This window comes from Phyllostomus discolor, chromosome 7, assembly GCF_004126475.2.
Source record: "Phyllostomus discolor isolate MPI-MPIP mPhyDis1 chromosome 7, mPhyDis1.pri.v3, whole genome shotgun sequence".
NCBI lineage: Eukaryota > Metazoa > Chordata > Mammalia > Chiroptera > Phyllostomidae > Phyllostomus > Phyllostomus discolor.
The window spans coordinates 57,839,405-57,858,762 of NC_040909.2; the positions used below are offsets into that span (position 1 = coordinate 57,839,405).

General features: G+C 38.1%; 1 protein-coding gene across 5 annotated transcripts in view; it reads right to left on the reverse strand.

The window, feature by feature from the left end:
* ADAMTS9 (ADAM metallopeptidase with thrombospondin type 1 motif 9) overlaps window positions 1–19,358 on the reverse strand; it is a 167,637-nt gene that overhangs the window by 116,634 nt on the left and 31,645 nt on the right. For 4 of the 5 annotated variants that reach the window (XM_036030993.1, XM_036030994.1, XM_036030995.1 and 1 more), the window contains exons 5-12: window positions 17,005–17,088; window positions 16,795–16,910; window positions 15,839–15,879; window positions 15,639–15,744; window positions 10,259–10,405; window positions 8,826–8,967; window positions 6,767–6,880; window positions 804–949 (exon numbers count right to left, since the gene is read on the reverse strand). In XM_036030993.1, coding sequence (XP_035886886.1) covers window positions 804–949; window positions 6,767–6,880; window positions 8,826–8,967; window positions 10,259–10,405; window positions 15,639–15,744; window positions 15,839–15,879; window positions 16,795–16,910; window positions 17,005–17,088 — 896 coding nt within the window. The remainder of the gene's footprint in view (window positions 1–803; window positions 950–6,766; window positions 6,881–8,825; window positions 8,968–10,258; window positions 10,406–15,638; window positions 15,745–15,838; window positions 15,880–16,794; window positions 16,911–17,004; window positions 17,089–19,358) is intronic. The other variant, XM_028518086.2, reaches the window with a different exon arrangement.

Consider the following 19,358-nt stretch of genomic DNA (forward strand, 5'->3'; position numbering starts at 1 on the left):
TCCTTTAAATTTGATACATCTTATAGTCACACAAAATTGGATGTCATTCCTCAAAACAAAGATAGCAATTTTTAAAACCTACTTGTAAACAGCCTCCCCAGCAAACACAGGTCTACCATTAATAGATGCTGGGAAAAAAACCCACTGGCTTTATGTGAACATGCAGGTCTTAACAAGGTTAGGCTGGTCACATAATGAGAATTATCCTGACGAGCAGGACACTCCCAAACTATAAACTGTCAGGTTGTGCAGTAGGGACCTCAGGTATCTCAACTGTAAAACAACTAGATTGATACAAAAAGTAGTTCCTGGCTTGCTGTCCCAGGTCCCTTGGGATCTGCTAATGCTGCCTTGGGGGTCTGTGCACCCTTTTTAGCATTTCAGGAGCTAACTGGAAAGGGCATATTTGTCTACATTGGATGGAAATGACCATTCTTTTTGTTTCCTCGTGAAAAATTTATCTGTTCACTTTATTAGCATGCTATCTATCCCAAGCTCTGGAAGTGGGAGAGCACTGAGGTATGTCTGACTATCAAAATTGTTAAACAGGCCAATCAATATAAAAGCACCTATTGTTAATTAGACAAAACTTTTAATAATAAAGAATCATGGGAAAAAAAGAATAATACAGAAGGGAATTGCCCAGACATAGAGCTTGGACACCATTCGTTTTAGCAGCCGTCAAGATTACCCACTCTCTTAATCTGGAAAGACCTCTTTATCTGCCTTCAGTTAAATTTTCCCTTTGGGCATTTTTCTTTCCTGCTATCTCATTAATAATAGTGATGAGTTCTAGGACTTACTCTGGTCTGTTGCACTCCCGAACAGCAACTTTGATGCCCCCTCCACATGTTCTTGAGCAGGTTCCAAAGTGAGTCCAACTTCCCCAGGATCCATCAGTCACAGGGCCCTCCATTTCTTTGGGAACACAAAATCCAAACTTGCAGTGCTGTATTTTATAAGGGAACAATGAAGGATAGCTTGGTGCTTGAAACATTGTAAGACCCACTGTCCTTTCAAATACATCCAATTCTGAATGTTTCCCGTGTGCTGGTGTGACATGCCACAATTTCATCATCCATATGAATAATGGAAGCTGGAGGGATTTTATTCTCATACTTTTGATTTTAGGCTGTCTTCATTTACAATTTGCTTAAATAAAACTGGCCAATGAGAGGCTGTCAGGGTAACTCCAGTGGCTGGCTTCGAAGTGCTCAATTAGTTTACTTGAATAAAAGAGGAGTGGAAATGGATAGACTGACTACAGATAGGGCCAAAATGAGTTGGTAGATTTGCACAGCAAATCTCCACTAACTAGACTCACAGATGTTGTGAACCTGTTAAAAAGATAATGCTTTATTGCTTCCCATGGATTTGAAAACTCAGTTTCAATTGAATGGAAATAGGAAAAAAAGCTAGTTATAGGACTCCTATATACTCATTCCACCAAGGCACACAGAGAACACTAAGGCAAAATGGACACATTATAGAGAGCCCTAAACTTTATTCCTTTTTTGATACCAATGGTTTCACAATCTCCAGCCTGGAGCAGGAAAAAGGCCATGATATTTACAATGAAACAAAAAATAAAAGTCCTCAGCAGGACAAAGGGGTCAAGAAGCTTATTTCAGCCCTCTGCCATTGTTGGGTGTGAGGCCTTTACACAAAGCTGAGGTCACTGAGCAGGGGACAAAGGAAGAGCAGCAGCCATGAAGGCAGGAGGGTGACGCCCTGCAGCTCACTCCGATCTCTAAGCAGAGCTAGTGGCTCTGTGGTGATTTATCCACAGGGAAGACACAGGTGTGGAGCCACAAAGGCTGGGGAGGAGGGTATATGTGCAGAAAGTGGACAAATAAGAGGCAAGTGAAGGTCTTAGTCTTCATGGCTGGTCCCAGAAAGGCTTGGTGAAAAATTATTCAGAGTACAATTAACTTTCCCTATTCTGCTGTACCTTCTTCCTTGGAATTATCCTCTTAGAGTACTGAGGACACATCTCCCTGGGCTGTTTGGTTGAGGCTTAAAAGGTTCTGCTGAGTCCAAAGAATTCTGGGCAACTCCATATCTGAGAAATGTGGGCAGAGGCAGAAGTGATCACATCACTCCCCCAAATCCCTGTATGCTTGTCTCTCTAGCATTCTTGAAACATATGCACATAAAGATAAATGGGAGAAGCAGCTTTGTCCAGAGCACCACTACCTAATAAGAATGTAACTTGAGTCATATATTTAAACAAATTAAAAAATTTCTAAAAGTCACATTAAAACAAGTAAAAAATCCCTGAAATTAATTTTAATATCTCTTATTTAGCTCAACGCATCCAAAACATTATTTCTACAAGTAGTCAATACAAAATTAGACATGAGTTTTTAAATACTTTTTTCATACTAAGTCTTCAACACCTGGTATGTTTTTTCACTTAAGCACATCTCAGTTCAGGCTGACATTTCAAGCACTCACCAACCTCATGTGCCTAATGGCTGCCATACTGGACAGTGCAGGGACAAAGCTTAGTGAGCAAAAGTCTAGCTTCCACAAACTGTGACCTTGGGCAAGTCACTGAACTCTGTTTCCACAGATGAAAAATGAAGACTTACCTGCCAAAGTTGTCTTGAGTATACCATGAGATAGTATATCTACAGCACCTAATACACAGCTGAGCATAAAAGGGACCACACTTCAATAAAGTTAGTAATAATAATGGCAAACATTTATACTTGATATTTTTCAGGCACTGTTCTAAGCATATATCAAGTTTCTTAACTCTCACAGCATGCTATGAAGTAGGTACTATTATTACCCCCATTTCTACAGAAAAGAAAATGGTGGTGAAAAGGGGTTGAGGCCAAACCTCAGTAACAGACAGAGCCTAATCATTAGACAATCTGACTCCAGAGTGTCCTCTTAACTGTGACAGATGCTGTGTCTCTCTCAATTGTGAGCAAATGTGAACAATTTTTGACATCTAAATAAAGATTGAAATTTAAAGCAAAATCAAGTAAATAAAATGGTTAGGAAAGACTAAGACTAAGTTGTGCACCTGATATCCATTGTCCCTTTCATCCTAGGTACAGAATCTGTATTTCCCCAGATTCTTGTACAGATAAGAGTGGCCAAAGAGATGTCAGCAGGATTCATTGGGTGAGATTCTGGGAAGGTTCTTTTGCCCATTTGTTCCTTGCTCTTTGGCTTCATTCTGCCTAAGACTCAGACTTGATGGCTGGAGCTGCAACAAGCCATTTTGTTATTTTGAGGGAAAAGACCATTTGCATATGACAGTGGAGCAGAAAAAAATTAGAAGTCTGGGTCTCTGATGATTTTGTGGAACTACCACAATAGCTCCATAACTTGTTTAATTCTGAGCTAGCTTTTTTTTTTTTTTTTGTCAGAAGAAGGCCAATTTTCTTACACTACAATAACTGGGTCTGACCTTAACAAAATTTCTAATTAATATATAACTAAGGTCATAGCTGACACCCAAATTCAGCCTTCCAGTCTTGGTGCCACATACGCATTTTATAAATTCTACAAAGTAAGGAAAAAACCCTATTCATGGGGTTTCATAATGAGATATGACCTGGGAATACATTTTTCTCCTTTTGACACTTAAGTCTTCAGTCTGTTGACCTCTTTATCCTATAGACTCTACTTGCACAAGAACAAACAATAAACTTCAGAGCAAAATAAGGACATAGGTGCTGGCACTACTAGAGTGTTATCATTCAGCGCTGCACTCAAATGTCCTCACATGGCCCCTTTTAAAAATAAAACTTCAAACTGAAAACTGATCTTCAGATGAAATCTGTCTTACTGATATGACCATTGATGGGTATCCAAAGGAGAAGAAGAACCTCAGAAAAACAGAGGAAGTACCTGAGATGACAGAGCCTGGAAATTAGGGCTGGTTGGCAAAAATGTACCAAGATCGTCTATTTTTCCAGGCAAATTTGACAAACAATAATGACATGCTGGAATAGCCATTATGTCATACCAAAGCATTAAGCAGATAGTGGGGCCCCAGCCAAAATATAGTCACCCTTTCCTAAAAGTGTCCAGAGCCATTTAAAAGATATTCTACCTAAGTAGCCCCCAAACCCCCTTAAAAAAGGTTGGAGAAGGAATTTGGTGATCAATTGCATACAAGTGAGGTTTAAAACAAAAGTTTCAAACCTGAGACTCACAAACAGGGTTAAAATAAAAACGTTAATGGACTTAACAAGAGAATGAAGAAAAGAAAGAGACATTAGAGTCATTCATCAAAATAACAAGGTGTCAGCAGCCCAAGACAGATCACTGCTGAGGGAGCAGGGCAGAAAGAAGAGAAAGAAAAAAAATTAACCCCTCAGTAAAGGGAGTCAGAATTTGCTAGAGAAAGGCATATGGTTTTACTGCCAATTCTACGGAAACAAAATGAAAGAACCAAAGAATTTCTATGCCAACATATCTACCATCTCTGGCATTTGTAAAATGCATAAATATTCTTCAGGGGAATAAACACATTTACCCACATCTTTAATAAAAGCTACTAGACTTGGCCACTTTTCATCTTTTTCAATTTTTAAAACACAACTAAAAATGCACCTATCATTTTCTCTTCAGGGTTGCTTCTCTGCAAGTGTTCTGAACCTGCCCTTTGGAATGCCTCGAAGTCCCTGACTCTTGCTGAGCACAAACACACATCAAAAAAGTCTTCTGAAAGATGTCCCAAATAGCCCATCCCTCGAGTGTAAGATTAGCCTGCAATCCCTTGTCTTCTGCTTCTGTTACAAAAACAGAAGATTAGAAAAGACACAACAGACATCCTCCCAAGTTCTTCTGTGTTCCCCAACTGATTGGGATACCATATCACTACATGGCATTTGGCAGCCTTTTCATGACAATATTACTAAATATAATTCACTTCATCATATTATTGAGAATCCTTCTTTGTTATGGTTTTTAAAGCAATAGCATGTATCAGAAATAGACATATTATGTGGGTGCCTTGGATTCACTAAAAACCACAACACAATACCATTGACTTTTCCCAACATTAAACAGTTTCAACACAAGTAATAGAGTTGGCTGGCTCTATATCAAGCCAACTAACCAAATCATCAAATGAGTGTCACGTTTACTGTCATCTCCCATCAACTGGTAGCAGCTGTCTGGGTCACTAGTTTAGAAGGACTCTGAGGCCACTTCATCTCATAACAATGAGTGAATTCTTAGCGGCTGCCATGGAAATCTAAGAAATATATTTCCACTCAAAGCTATGATCTTCAGCCATCAACATGTTGAGTTAAGTGTCCACCCAAAAGTTAAAGATTTGCTATGACCAAGGAGATGTATTTCTTTTTAAGCTAATGAAAGGTACAAAGGTTGTTATACCTATGTCTGTATATAGTTTTGGTGAGATTGTTATTGGGGAAAGGGGTATACATAATTGCTGAGGTCCTAGCCATTAAGAAATAATAACTTGAGGTGGCTTAGTCACCAAATCAAGTATAAAATCATCTTCATTGTAACTGTTTATTTTTGTATTGAACTTTGTGTTTTTCAAATACCTTTTATGACCTCCAGTTCACGTAACTTTATTCCATAAGAGATGAGAGATGAGTGAAGAAACCACTAGTCCCACTATGTGACCACTGGAAACTGAAGGAGATCAGTTATAGCCATGACAGTACACTTCAGCCTCTTCAGAACAAACAAAAGAGGGAATTAGGGAGGGCAGGGGCCCAGGGTTGGGGGCTCTGCCCTGAACAAACTGTATGATCTTGGGCAAGTCACTTATTTTTTCTGCTCCTTATGTGTAAAATTGAGTGAAAAAGAATTAAGTTCTGCCATCTCTTTAGTACTCCTTCCATGGAAATGTTCTGGTGCCATTGATTCTACAAGGCAAAGTGGAGGGAAAAAGTGAGATGAGAATAAAATATTAAAAGTCAGCAAAGTAGACAATGAGAAGAAGAGAGAAGAGAGGAAAAATATATAGAAGAAAGACAAGAGGCTCAGAATATAGTCTAAGGATTGCATTGTTGTTCAGTGACAGAATGCCATTTTTCATGTGGATTTTTAAAAAATCAGGGTTTATGTCTAAAACATGTTCTCACCAAATTTTTGAGTGATAATGATGCTATCACACAGTACCTTGTTGTTGTTGTTGTTGTTTCTTTTAAGATGGACATGAGATGAAGCAGGTTACATTGATCATACCCAGGTACCTGGGACATTGTTATTTATCACTGGGCTATGCAAGTAGTGGATTTTGTTTGGTTAGTAACAAGTGGAAACCAAGATAACTGAATGAGAATTTGGACTTGGATACATCCCAGGTGACATCATCACTTCTTAAAGGGACAAAGGTTGGGAAAAGCTAGTAGTGAACACAGTAAGTTTAATGTATTTCTGGATTTGATTTTAAGATGCTTCATCATTTAATAATAGACTTCCACTGCCACCCCCAAAAAAGACAGAAAGAAGAGAAATGCTACCTCACATTAAATGTAGCCATAAATCAAAATGCACATTGGAATTTTGGAAATTCGAAAATGAGAAAAAGTATGTCTTAAAATGGAGGCAATAGTGATAGCCATGTCTATCACATCAATAGTATACAATAATGTTTTCATAATTTTCAATAGCAAAGCTGAACCCTTGCCTCAAAAAAGTATTATATATGCTGAAACACGGCATTTATTTACATTCTAAACAGTGGTGACTGAGCCCGCAGCTAAAATGTTGCCCATTTCTGGTCCAAAAGAGAAGGAAAGGTTAGGTCGTTACTTGCCTTTCCAGACTCACACTCGGTCCCATCGGCCCAGGGTGTGTGCTGTGTCCGGCAGCCTTTGCTCGCTCCATCCCCTCCGTCCCCGTTATTGCACCAGAGTCGTCGACACTGCATCTGCTCATTTCAGTGAGATGACAATTCAGTGACAACATGGTTAGATGATATCAAACAAGGCAAGGATTACTTTCAATGAATGTTTTGCCAGTGATGTATGGAAAGGAATTTTATTTCCTGGTATGATAAGTGATAAAGTATTCCAAGAGATAGAGCAGTAAATGAGGCACACTTGTATGCCTGGTAGGACTTGAAATGGTGTAAAAAAAGGGGCTTCTATGCATCACATAGTGGCATCTTCCCGAGCAACCCCTCCCCCGGCTGCTGATGAGGACACTGGGGCAGAGATGAAGGAGCATGCGCACTCGCACACTGGAGCTGTGTGATGAGAGCTTAGGTTTGTGAGGAGGTGTGATGGGAGATTAGGTTCAGTGTTACGCTGTGATTAGCTGTGATTTGAGTTTTGGTTTGGCTTGACGGCAAAACTAGTGTTTTCTTTTAGTACCGTATACTACCATGGTCATAAAGTAACAGTTTACTAGGGTCTTAGGGGTTATCAGTAGAAAGAAGGGACAAAATATTGTGAAATATTTCAGGCATACAAGCACAAATAGCAATATAATGGATAAGCATGAATCTATCACCCAACTAAAGAAAGGAAACTCCCCAGGCCCAGGTGAAGGCCCAGTATATTCCTCCTTAATCCCAAACCCCTTTCCCTTCTCCCAGAGATGACATTGTCCCAAAGGGTGGCCATCCTGTCATTCCCATTGCTCTATGACAAATATGTAAGTATCAAACAATAACATACATTTCAACTTTAAGCAAGCAATATTATTCAGCATTTCAGAATATACTGATAGGACTTGTAACTTGCTTACACTCACTACTCACACACGTAAACACACACAGCATTTTTTAGTATTTACCCAAGTTGATATATTTAGCTCTATTGCAGAGCACACATTTTAGACACTTCTTCCTGATTATTAAACTAAACCATGCTAATAATAGAAAAAATCAGAAAGTTCTAATAATTTATTTTTTAAATAGAAAAGCCTCAAACTACCCAGGTTTTCTTGCCTTTTACAGTTGAGAACATACTCTACAAAATAATTATTTACCCTATTAATTTAAAAAATCGGGAACATGTTCCTGTGTGCAGTTAATTTTTAATTATTGTATAGTATTCTACTAAATGGAGACACCATAATTTGCTGAACCATTTTATTGTATGGCACTTGGATTACTCCTAATGTTCACTGTAATGAATAATACAGAAATAAGTATAATCATGAATAAATTTTAGTCAAAATATTTTGTTATTTTCATGGAATCACTGTACTTCTCAATTCACCATGCAATCTCTGAAATTTCTTTCAGCAAAACAAACACATACACCCAAAGAGGTAGAATGAGGCACCCCAAAGAAGCACAGTTCTGCACATTTGAAATCTGATAACCACCAGATCATATCATTGGTCCTAATGTCCACAACACATACATCAAAGTATCACACACCCATCAGCTGAGCTACCACCAGAAATGACTTGAAGCCCCAGGTAGTCACAGGACACAGGTTTGACGAGCTAAACCAGGGAAACAGGTTTGTCCCATGAATTACTTTTATTGCATCTAGAAGAGTCCCTATAATAAAAGTCACCTAGACAGGTCAATGGTCATGAAAGGAGACGAGGGAAAAAAAGGGCTGAACTCTGCCATTACAGCTCTGCAACATGCCCTCTCTGAGCCTCACTTTCCCCACAATGTGAAGAAAACAATAACAGCATCTCCCTGTGGGCTGTCCTGAGAGTGAAATGAGAAAGTGCCAGCAAAGCACCTGCCAACACTGAGTACTGTGACTGCTTATCACCATTATTGTTAGTATTATCCTTAAGAGTCAATGACCATTCCCAACTTTTCCATGAGTGGTTTATGTTAGAGTGAAAATCTAATGGAAAACTATGAATAAAAAGAGGTCCAGAATCAACCTCCAAACACTTACCATAAATGGGCACACCTGAGAACCTGGTCCAAAAATCAATTCACATTGTTTATTCACGTTGTAAAGGAGGCCTGGCAGTTGGGAAGGCAAATGGTAGTATCTGGATTCAGGTTTGTTAAGCAAACACTCGCCGTAACCAATGCTATGGAAAACAAAAAGTACAGATGATGAGAGCAATGGGTGACACATGACTTGTTGACACCTCCAGATGAAACAGAAGGTCATCCGGCATTGTAATGATAGAGAGGACAGTTATTTATATTTGTTTTACTCTTTTCATCCAAGGTTAAGTGTAGGAGCTGAAGTTATGTTTTGTATAGTTATGTTACATTAAGTATATGTTTGTATACTCTTTGGCTATGTATACAACACAGTAGGAAATGTGTACCTCTGACAGCTTTTATCACATTTCAAGGAAATCATCTTTTTTATATATTTATTTCCTTTTTACCATCTTCTCTAATAGGCTGTAAGATTCTTAGGGGCAAAGATAGTGTCTTTTCATCTTCTGTAACAGCACATATTTAGTAAATGTTTGCTGAATAGATGAGTGAATTAATCAAGAACCACCTATCATCTGATTAAAGAGGAAAAACAACAGCCTTCCAGTTCTTCTGACATTTCTACAAACACTTCTGGATGAAATTCACACCCAGTGAGTTCTGATTAATAAAACCCCCTCTTCCCTGTGGTTGTAAAAATATACACCCAGTGACCTTAGGACAATCACTTAACCTTTTGTACTTCTGGGAGAGAAAAGCAATAAATCTGTGACACAGGAATATTGTATAATGTAATGGGATCTTTGAGCAGCCTGGCAGGAAGCTTAAAAAACAAAACAAGAGAGAAGGTATATATGTGTGTGTAAGAGAGAGAGGATGGGAGGGAGGGAGAGAGGGAGAGGAAGACAGAAAGAGAAGCGGCGGGGTGGGGAGAGGCAGAGAGAGAGAGAGAGAGAGAGAGAGAGAGAGAATGTCCTCCATTCAACAACAGGGGGGGTTGCTGCAATTTTCATCCACCCAGATAATCTTTTGGGGGATTGTCTCACTATCCTACCCCTTTCCAAGCCAAAATTACTAAGTTAAAGCTCATAAGTATTGTGGCTTTCCCTCATCATGTAATCACATTCATAGTCCCTCTCCCAACACCTGAACATCTAGATTTCCTATCTTTACCAGAAATAAAGCAACATTTACACATTCTCTGTAAGATCCCAACCTTCTTTTTAGCTCAGTCTGTAATCTTCTAAACTGCAGCAAACACATAAGCTGCACAGATGGCAGAGAGTATTTTTCCCCTCCTTCAAGGAATGTCAGTCAACAAAAATAACAATGCAAAAAGAATGCTTGACTCTACATTTTCTTTCCCACAATTAAGTTACTACATGGAGGAACACACGAGAAGTCTGTGCTAAAACAAAGTTCAAGTCTTACTCTAAAAATTCAGTGACATATTTTCGACTACACTTTGACCATATCCAGGGTTTGGTGTGGAAGTTCAATGTTGGAGCCATAACTTGCTGGGGACTCTTTATTCCTTCTTCTTTGCACTTATTGCTGTCGTCATGAGGCATATTAAACCTAAGGCCAATGAGACAAGGATGAGACTGTCAATAAACACAAAGAGACTGAGCTGTTATGATTGCTTTCAAGAATGTACATGTCTAAAAAAATTTTTAAACTGAATACTGCATTGTGGATAAAAACCCAAATCCTGGTGAGCAGAACAAAACTAGACAATTAGAGATGCAGTGATGATAAAATATAATTCTCACTCAATTTAATATGCAGTGCCTATAATGTATAAAAAATGTGGATTGAGCCATTATGTGGCTTAAGTGTACTTTCTGGAATTGCAGAAGCTTTGAATGTTCTGTAGTTGGTGCTGGAATGCAGTAGTCGTAGTTCCTAATAAGCGGTTAAAGGCCAATTTATAGAGGCAAGATTTGGCAGGCTATGATAACATTGTGAATATAAAGAGTCACTCAAATGTCAAAATTTGCAGCCAAAGCTTTCTAATAAGAGGCTCACTGTGGGTGTTGGCATCTCCTCCACTTCAGATCAGGTTGACAAAGGACATAACCTTGTAGGTACATCATTATAAAGGTATGTGAAGTTCATGCACAATAAAACAATTAAGGAAGGCTGCAAGCATGGAAACCAGAGACATGCCTCTTCAATTGGCTTAACTCAAAGATGGCAAATAGTTTCTTGCTTCATACACTATCAATTGATTGATACTGGCTTCCTGAAAAGTTGGGCATAAAATGAGTTTTAAATTAACCCAGGTTTCTCTCCTCTGCCCTTGTCCCTCCCCACCACCCCAGATGGCTGTGATGAAGTACCAATGTCCTCCTCTTGGGCCTAGGAAAGAAGTTGGCCACAGGATTAACACATACTTGCCAGATGAAGTAGGGAAAAATGATAGGAAGCATTTGTCAGTCCAGAAACATCAACTGTATGATTTACATGTCATTATCAGCTTTAGTGTTTATCCACTGACTAAGAAGCTCAGAGGGGCTGTCCTCTTTGGATGACTTTCCCCAAACACAAATTTGATACATATGATTGATTTACTGAACATGTAGGGAAAATTTTCCTTCACCAGTTCATCTTGAAATATGGAAATCAGTGAGTCAGAAGTGTGTAGACTTGTTTCATATGAAAGTAAAGCTGGGATAAAAACCTGTTAAGTCCAGTCCATTGATTTCTCTTGTGTTTGATTTCTTTTTTTTTTTTTTAAATTTGGGCCCCACAATAATGGACAGATGGAATAATTACCTGATGGAAATTGTGAGGTGGAAAAACTCAAACTGTCTCAGTTGAACTTAAAAGTAGTTCTTATTGCTTATGAGTCAGCATTTGCTTAAAACAATGACTGCCCAGGTTTCTAGTTCCCAGCTGCTGAGTTAGTACCCTGTCTATATCAACAAACCCAACAAGCACAGCATCCAAATCTTAGTTTAGCTGTTTCTCTGTAGTGCAAGGGGGCTGATGTTTACCCCCCCATCCTCACGAGGACTTGACAAATCCAGTTTATTTCATCATGTAAAAAAAATTCCTTTCATTCAAATGTCAGGTACATTTGCTTATAGCAGAAGCTTGATAATATACATTAAGCACTTATGAAACAACAATAAAACTTTTATTGCATTCACAACACACTGGGTAGTGTGTTAAATGTGTCAGATGCTTTATTTCATTTAATTAGCTGTTTGACCTAATGACTAATATGATTACTATCTACATTTTACACATAAGGAAACTGAGATGTAATAACTGATTGAGGTCATCAGCACTAAGATGAGGGAGCTGGGATTGGAATCTACTTCAGTCTGATTCTAAAACCTCTTGCTTTGGAATATATATAAACTATATTCCTTGCTGTTAGACAGTTGTGGAATTGTCAGGAATACTGTGAAAAGGTTTCTACATCCAGTAGAGGTAACTAACCTCTGAAATTCTTCCTCTTGGACTCTGTGTCTATGAAGCTGTATGAGAAGGTAGGAGTTGTTTTTGAAGCAGCCAATAATGCTCAACAGATACAAGAACAACTGCTTTTTTCTTTCAATAACTGTTGGGTTTTTTATTATCAGAAAGTCATGACTGGAGAAACTTAGCATGTAATTTTTAAAAGATTCATTAGAAAATCTGTGGATTTTCACTTCCTTAAATGTGAGCAAAACTAACTATATGAGACTAAGCACTAAAACAAAGGTAATTCTTAATATGTTAGGAATACATTTTTTGCTTAAATAACAACACACATCATTCATTAACTATTTCATACTCCACTTCCTGACACAACTGAGATAATATATGTATTATCCTAGTTTACAGGTAGGGAAGCAGCATACATTTTCCTCAGGTCAAGCAGAATGTGGAAAAATTCAGTCCAGAACTTGGGTGTCTGGCCCTCAGCTGATGCCTGCCCTGGAGCTGGGAGCCCGATCTAATCTCACTAAGTCAAACACAGAGAAACAATAATACTTACCTGTGGGGATAATGAAGATTAAGGGAGATAATATAAGTGAAAGCTCCTAAAACAATGCCAACAACATGGTTTTTTGTGTCAGGAAGATGTTTGTTAACTATGAATTTAGGTTTCTCTACAGCTGAAAATATTTCGTTTTTGCTACTTAATATTCTCACTTTCTTCACAGTGTCAGCTTTATAAGCTGGCTGCCTAAAGAAGTTTATAAGCTCTTATTAGAAATAAATTAATAGAAAATTAATTATATTTATTTAAATGGTGTATTTTTCTTAGCCATATGTTAGGAAGAAATGTTAATAAAAATTATGTGCCCTTTGAATACATTCCTGTCTCTGCAACTTTTCCAATTCTATTTCCTAGGAAAGGAATAACTGCCCTGTTGAAATGCAACCTATTTTTCATGATCAAATCTATCCTCCTATTTAAAGTTCTAAAGGAATTTACTAAATTTTATACAAAGCAAACAAAAATACCTAAAAGATTCTGTTAAAGTAAGTTTGGGAAAAGAGAGTTACACAAAACCAACAATTTAATACAGAAGTTGTCAAGGCCTTCACTTTATACCATTTAGCCTTGTGACTCCAACCAGGGGTACACTACGATACATTTTTAAAAATTGATTTACTGTTAAACTGATAAAAATGGATCCTACACTTGATATTAGCCAAAAGGCTGAGAAGCAACTTGGACAGCATCATGCTAAGTGAAATAAGCCAGTCAGAGAAAGACAAATACCACATGATTTCATTTATATGTGGAATCTAATGAACAAAATAAACAAACAAAATAGAAACTGACTCACAGATGCAAAGAATAGACTGACAACTGTCAGAGGGAAGGAAGGTTGGGGGGCTGGATGAAAAAAAAGGGAAGGAATTAAGAAAAAAACCTCATAGACACAGATAGCAGTGTGGTGATTACCAGAAGGAAAGGGGAGTGGGGCAGGTATAAGAGGGTAAAGGGGAGATAAATGGTGATGGATGGAGACTTGACTTTGAGTAGTGAACACATAGTACCATAATACAATATACAGATGATGTATTACAGAATTGTACACTTAAAACCTATGTAATTTTTTAACTAATGTCACTCCAATAAATTTTAAAAAAAATTAAAAATCACTTGACTACAAAACTTTTATTTTTTGCACGATAGCACAGATGGGTCTACAGGGTATTATGCTTAGTGAAATAAGTAATAAGTCAGACAGAGAAGGACAAATACGATATGATTTCACTTACATGTGGAATCTAATGAACAAAATACACTAATTAACAAAATAGAAAAGGACTCATAGGTTCAGAGAATAGACTGACAGCTATCAGAGGGGTGGGGAGCTGGAGGGCTGGGGAGAAAAGGTGAAGGGATTAAGAAGTACAAATTGGTAGTTACAGAACAGTCACAGAGGTGTAGGTTATGGCACAGAAAGTATCTTCAATAACATTGTGATACACATGTATAGGGCCAGGTGGGTGCTCGAAAGCAGCAGGGGCCCACTCTGTAAACTGCATGATTTTTTAACCACTTTGCTATATACCTAAAGCTAATACAGAATAATATTGAATGTAAACTATAGTTGAAAAATTTTAAAAATCATGACTATAAAACTCCTTTTCTTGTTTTCATAGACCATTCTTTCAGAAGTAGTGCTAAAGCTGTTGTACTTCGGGCAACAATGGTGGGATCAGTAGTTTTCAAACTCAGTTCCAAAAAACCCTTGAGTTTCATGATAGCATTTCAGAAACCAAAAAGACAGAAAGCTGACTAATAGGATCCTGGCCTGCCACTATTATTTGATGGAAAGCCAAGCCTTTTTTGTGCCATAAATATTGTGTGTTTGATAACACTTCCTTTAGAGAAAAGAAGAGGGGTTACACTTAACATATGCTTGAAAGGTACTAGTTTTTAAATATAGTCATTATTTGTTGGACTGAATTGGTGATACCTCTGTATGTGCACCTTGTTTTATGCCCAGCATGGCACACTGCACATAGGTGCCCTCATAAGACTGGTGAATGAAAAAGTGTGCTCAGTAGATGATTGTAGTTATAAAGTTAACATATGACCTGAAAATTGATATATGGCTATATTAGTGATACCTGAGAAAATTATTTCATAAAGATATAAGTAGTTTAATTATTCTAGAAAGAAAATAATGCAGCTCAAATATCAGAATAATTTCTAGCAAATTTACACTCTTTTGCCACATGTTCTAGCCACGATGTCCCTAAAAGAACAAAAAGGGAAAGCCAGTTTCATAATGACCACTTAGTGACCACAATTAGTAAATGTTTTCTTTGCTCCATCTTTGTTCATTCTCTTCCATGAGAGATTTCAGTGTTCCTAAGGCTAACTGTCTAAATTATATAGACTTATATAACTAGAACCAGGAATGATCTGGATTGTGAAAATCTTGTGAGCCTGGGCAATAATGGGAACCCTCCTAGGCAAAGATGCCAAGTTGTAAAATTCTCCTAGCTGACATGCCTTCGGCTTCAGTGGATGGTTTGGAGAGGCCCACTTCCTCCAATTGCCAGTAGGAAAGGAGAATATTAGACTTTTCCTAGAAAATGTGTGTAGTTTAACCAAAGAGCCTCATGAGGTATGGCCAAAGAGGGTGTACTGCATTTACTCAGCCTTCTGAAATCAAGATTATTTCTCCCAGCTAGGTTCCAAGGTCTTCAATCCTACAAATTCTATAATTCAAAACACTCAAGAAGTGTCTCCCACCGTCTAAAGTCAAGGGAAGGTTTACTGTTGTGAAGGAAGAAAAGTTTTAGGTCACTCCGAATTCAACGAAAATATGGAAAGGAAACATACAGATGGCCCAGTTCATGGGCTATTGTAAAAGCAGTGCTCAATCCATTATCTTCGTTAATAGAACAGCTTCTAGGTGGATCACACAGGGATCCCAGTTCAGCAAGGCCTATTGGGAGGAAAAGAACAAGGATTTACTTGAAAAAGCAGTTGTGGTTAGAATAAAAACATGTAGCCAGAGAGGAGACACACAGCACACTCACCTAAGGTATCACATTTGTCATGAGCTCTGCAGATATCCTGTCTGAAAGCAAAGCAGACTTAGGGTCTTGATGACACAAAAGAGGAGACGTCAATACAAGTAAACACTTTAGGGTCTTCTAGGAATTCACAATGGCACCCACATTAGGGAGGGGGTAACAAAAAACAAACTAACAAGGTCAGGGTTATGCAACTCAACTCAAAAACAGTTTGGAAATCACTGATTTAAAGACAAAAAACTACATTGAAAGGTCCTCTGCCTCAGCAGTGGCCACAGAACAAGCAGAAACCTCTCTGACCAGTTTTCCTCATACATTGAAGGAAGTGATTGTGTTTTCTTAACAAAGATTCCTGACAGACATGTTTTCCTTTATGTTTACAAGTGTGTGCCTGTGACCATGTCCGAGGTGAGTGTTGGGCAGTGCACTAGGCCAGCAGACCTCTTTGGTGCCCTGCACAGCTTTTTAAATATCTTTGAAGTAGGAGATACCGCTTCAAAATTGGGAAAGTTCACTTTTAAGAAAAATCCACATCTCTGAATTCTTACAAAATCACAGAGGTTGGCATTATTGGGACTGTGTCCTGACTGGTAACAACTGGTTCAGTCTGAAGAACCTCTGCCCCTCTGTAAGGTCATTTTCCTTCAGGTCTGCCTGACACTTCCACTGTCAGAGGGCATTTGACAACCTGTGTGGTCTGACCACACTGTTGGTTGTCACAACTGAGAGGAGGGAACAGTGTCACACTGTTACTGTTAAGTGATGGGCAGGGACTCTGGATGCTGCTAGACATCCTATAATGCACAAGATAGCTGCACAACAGAGAATTATCTGCTCCCAAATGTCAATAGTTCTGAGGTTGAAAGACCTTGTAACGGGAGCTGGCTACCAGCAATATACAACCTCATCCCATCAACTTGACTGGAAACTGAGAGATGTGAAGAAAAAGACATTCATACCTCGTTATAAGAACAGCAGTATCATGGTGGATTCCACCTAGATTGTTCTTCGAATGCTGCCACTCGCAAAACTTTCTTAATGTTGTCTGGGCATTAAAAGATATGGAAGGTCCTTCCTAAATACAGAAAAAAATTATGGTTGGTTCATTGTACCAATTAGATGTGCCATTTTGGATACAGATAGAAGAAAGAAGAAAAAAACTTTATTACCTGTTCATTATGAATCATAACTAAGTTCACAACAACAATATTAATTAAATTTCCAATACTGGGGTCTTTATAGATAGAGGCTACCTGCAACCGAGATAAATTTTTCAAAGTTAATTGTGAACTCTGTGTAAGCAATAAGCAATTTACTTCTTATGTGGGGCTCCACCTCTTTTTACAATTCATGCAACAAACATATGCATTTTTGAGTCTTGAACTTTCATTCAATAAACATTAAAGTCTCTTTGTAAAACTGTTCACAGATGGAAATTTTAAATAATAATAAATTCTAACAAATTTAAATTTCAAGGCCATTTCTTTGGAAATTGCATGGTTATGCAACTCAACAGTTCTCTATGCCAAATACACATATTATTTTTTTTAAATATAAATTTTATTGGATCAATTCACTTTGTATATGGTACATCTCTCTGAGAACTATCCCAATACACATACAAACAATAAGGTTTAACATCTAGAGTGGTGCCATTGTGCACACAGCAGGTGTTAAATAGTGCAAAGAGTCAAAGAGTTTGATGACAATTTTGTTATTCCATCTAAGCTCCAACCCAATACAGAAGTCTTTATTCCCGAATACCAAATATTAGCATTTTTTTTTAAATGTTAACAAAGGGGAGGTCACATGCTTATCAAGCTCCTTCATTCCAGTTGATGTCTTGGATTATCAAATTATGAAATCTCACTTTGACCACATCTTTGCTAATGTTGCTGTTCTTCATGTTTATCACCCATTTCTGTTCTCCATGACTTGGTAACCTATTTTTCATCATTATTGTTGATTATGAGAGCTAACATTCATTGAATACTTACTGTGGACTAAATCTTGCTGAAAACTGAATATACATTTGCAGTTAGTCTCATAGCAAAACCCTGGGCTAGGTATTACTCTAAACTCTGCTCAAGAAATGAGGAAACTAAGGCTCAGAGAAATTAAGTAACTCATCCAAGACTATATACAGAGATGAGTAGCAGAGCTGGAACTCTCAACTTCCATCAGTCTGACCCAAAGTAATATGCTTGTAATTGAAATTCTTAGGGTAGGTCTGGATTTATGGGTTGAAAATGGAGTTGAGCCCTAATGGGTCTGGCTCAGCTGGTTGGGTGTCATCCTGCAAAGTGAAAAGTTGCCAGTCCCATTCCCAGTTAGGGCACATGCCTGGTTTGCAGGTTTGATCCCTGGTTGGGTGTGAGAGGCAACCAATCAATGTTTCCCTCTCGCATTGATATTTCTTTTCCTCTCTTTCTCACTCCCTTCCCTTCTCTCTAAAAATAAATCTTAAGAAAAGAAAATGGAGTTGAGTCCATGCAAGGTCTAATTAGGTTTTTCTTTCTCTGATCCAGGACAGGAGAGGGCTAGGATACATGGGCCTAAGTGTGGAGAAGGCGGGTAACTGGACCATAGAGGGGAGACAGGTTGGGGTGTGGAATGGGATGAGGGACTGGTTCACAGCAGTGAGCCAGGAAAGACAAGGAAAACCACAGACTTCGGAAACTCTAAAGCAATGTTCCCAAACATGGCTGCTTTTCACATACATAGGTGGAATGTATTAATAGTAGATTCCTGTTCAAATAAATTAGAGTCAACGGATTAAAAGGAATCTTAAGCTAAAGCTTAAAATGAATGAGGGCAAGATCATACAGGCTGTTATAGAAAACAATCTACAGTATTTCAAGAAAAAAGCAATGTATAAAAGAGTCTCTGACAATGCTCCATTTCTGTTTGAAAAAAAAAAGTTGTATGTGCACACATATATGCTTAAGAAATGTCCAGAGCTGTGTTGTCTACTTGCCATATATGGTCACTGAGCACTCAAAATGTGACTAGTCCAAATTGAGATGGGCTGTGGGTATAAAACATCCTGGATTTTGAAGGCTTAGAATGAACAAAATGCATTATTAAAATTAATTTCATCTATGTGTTTTATTTCATGTGACTATTAGAAAATTTAAAATTACATATGTTGTTTACATTATATCTGTATTGGGCAGAGCTGTTTAGAAACATTTGCAAAAAAACTTAATAGTGGTTGCCTCTGGGAAGGGGCCTGAGAGCATGGGTAGGGAAAGACACTTATTTTTCATTGATGGTCTTTTGTTATGTTTGATTTTTTAAAATCATTCAAATATATTGCTTTTTTAATTCAAAATGGGACTAGAAAAAAATACAGTGAGAGATTTCTAGACCTCACCCCAAGGCTAAATAGAATCCTAGGGAAGAGGCTGGAGGCAGGCAGCTTCACTTAAAAAGCTCCACAGGTGACTCTGACTCACAACCAGCATCCAAAAGTCTTAATGGAGATGCATACCTGGCTGTACAAGTTCACATGTTAGACAAA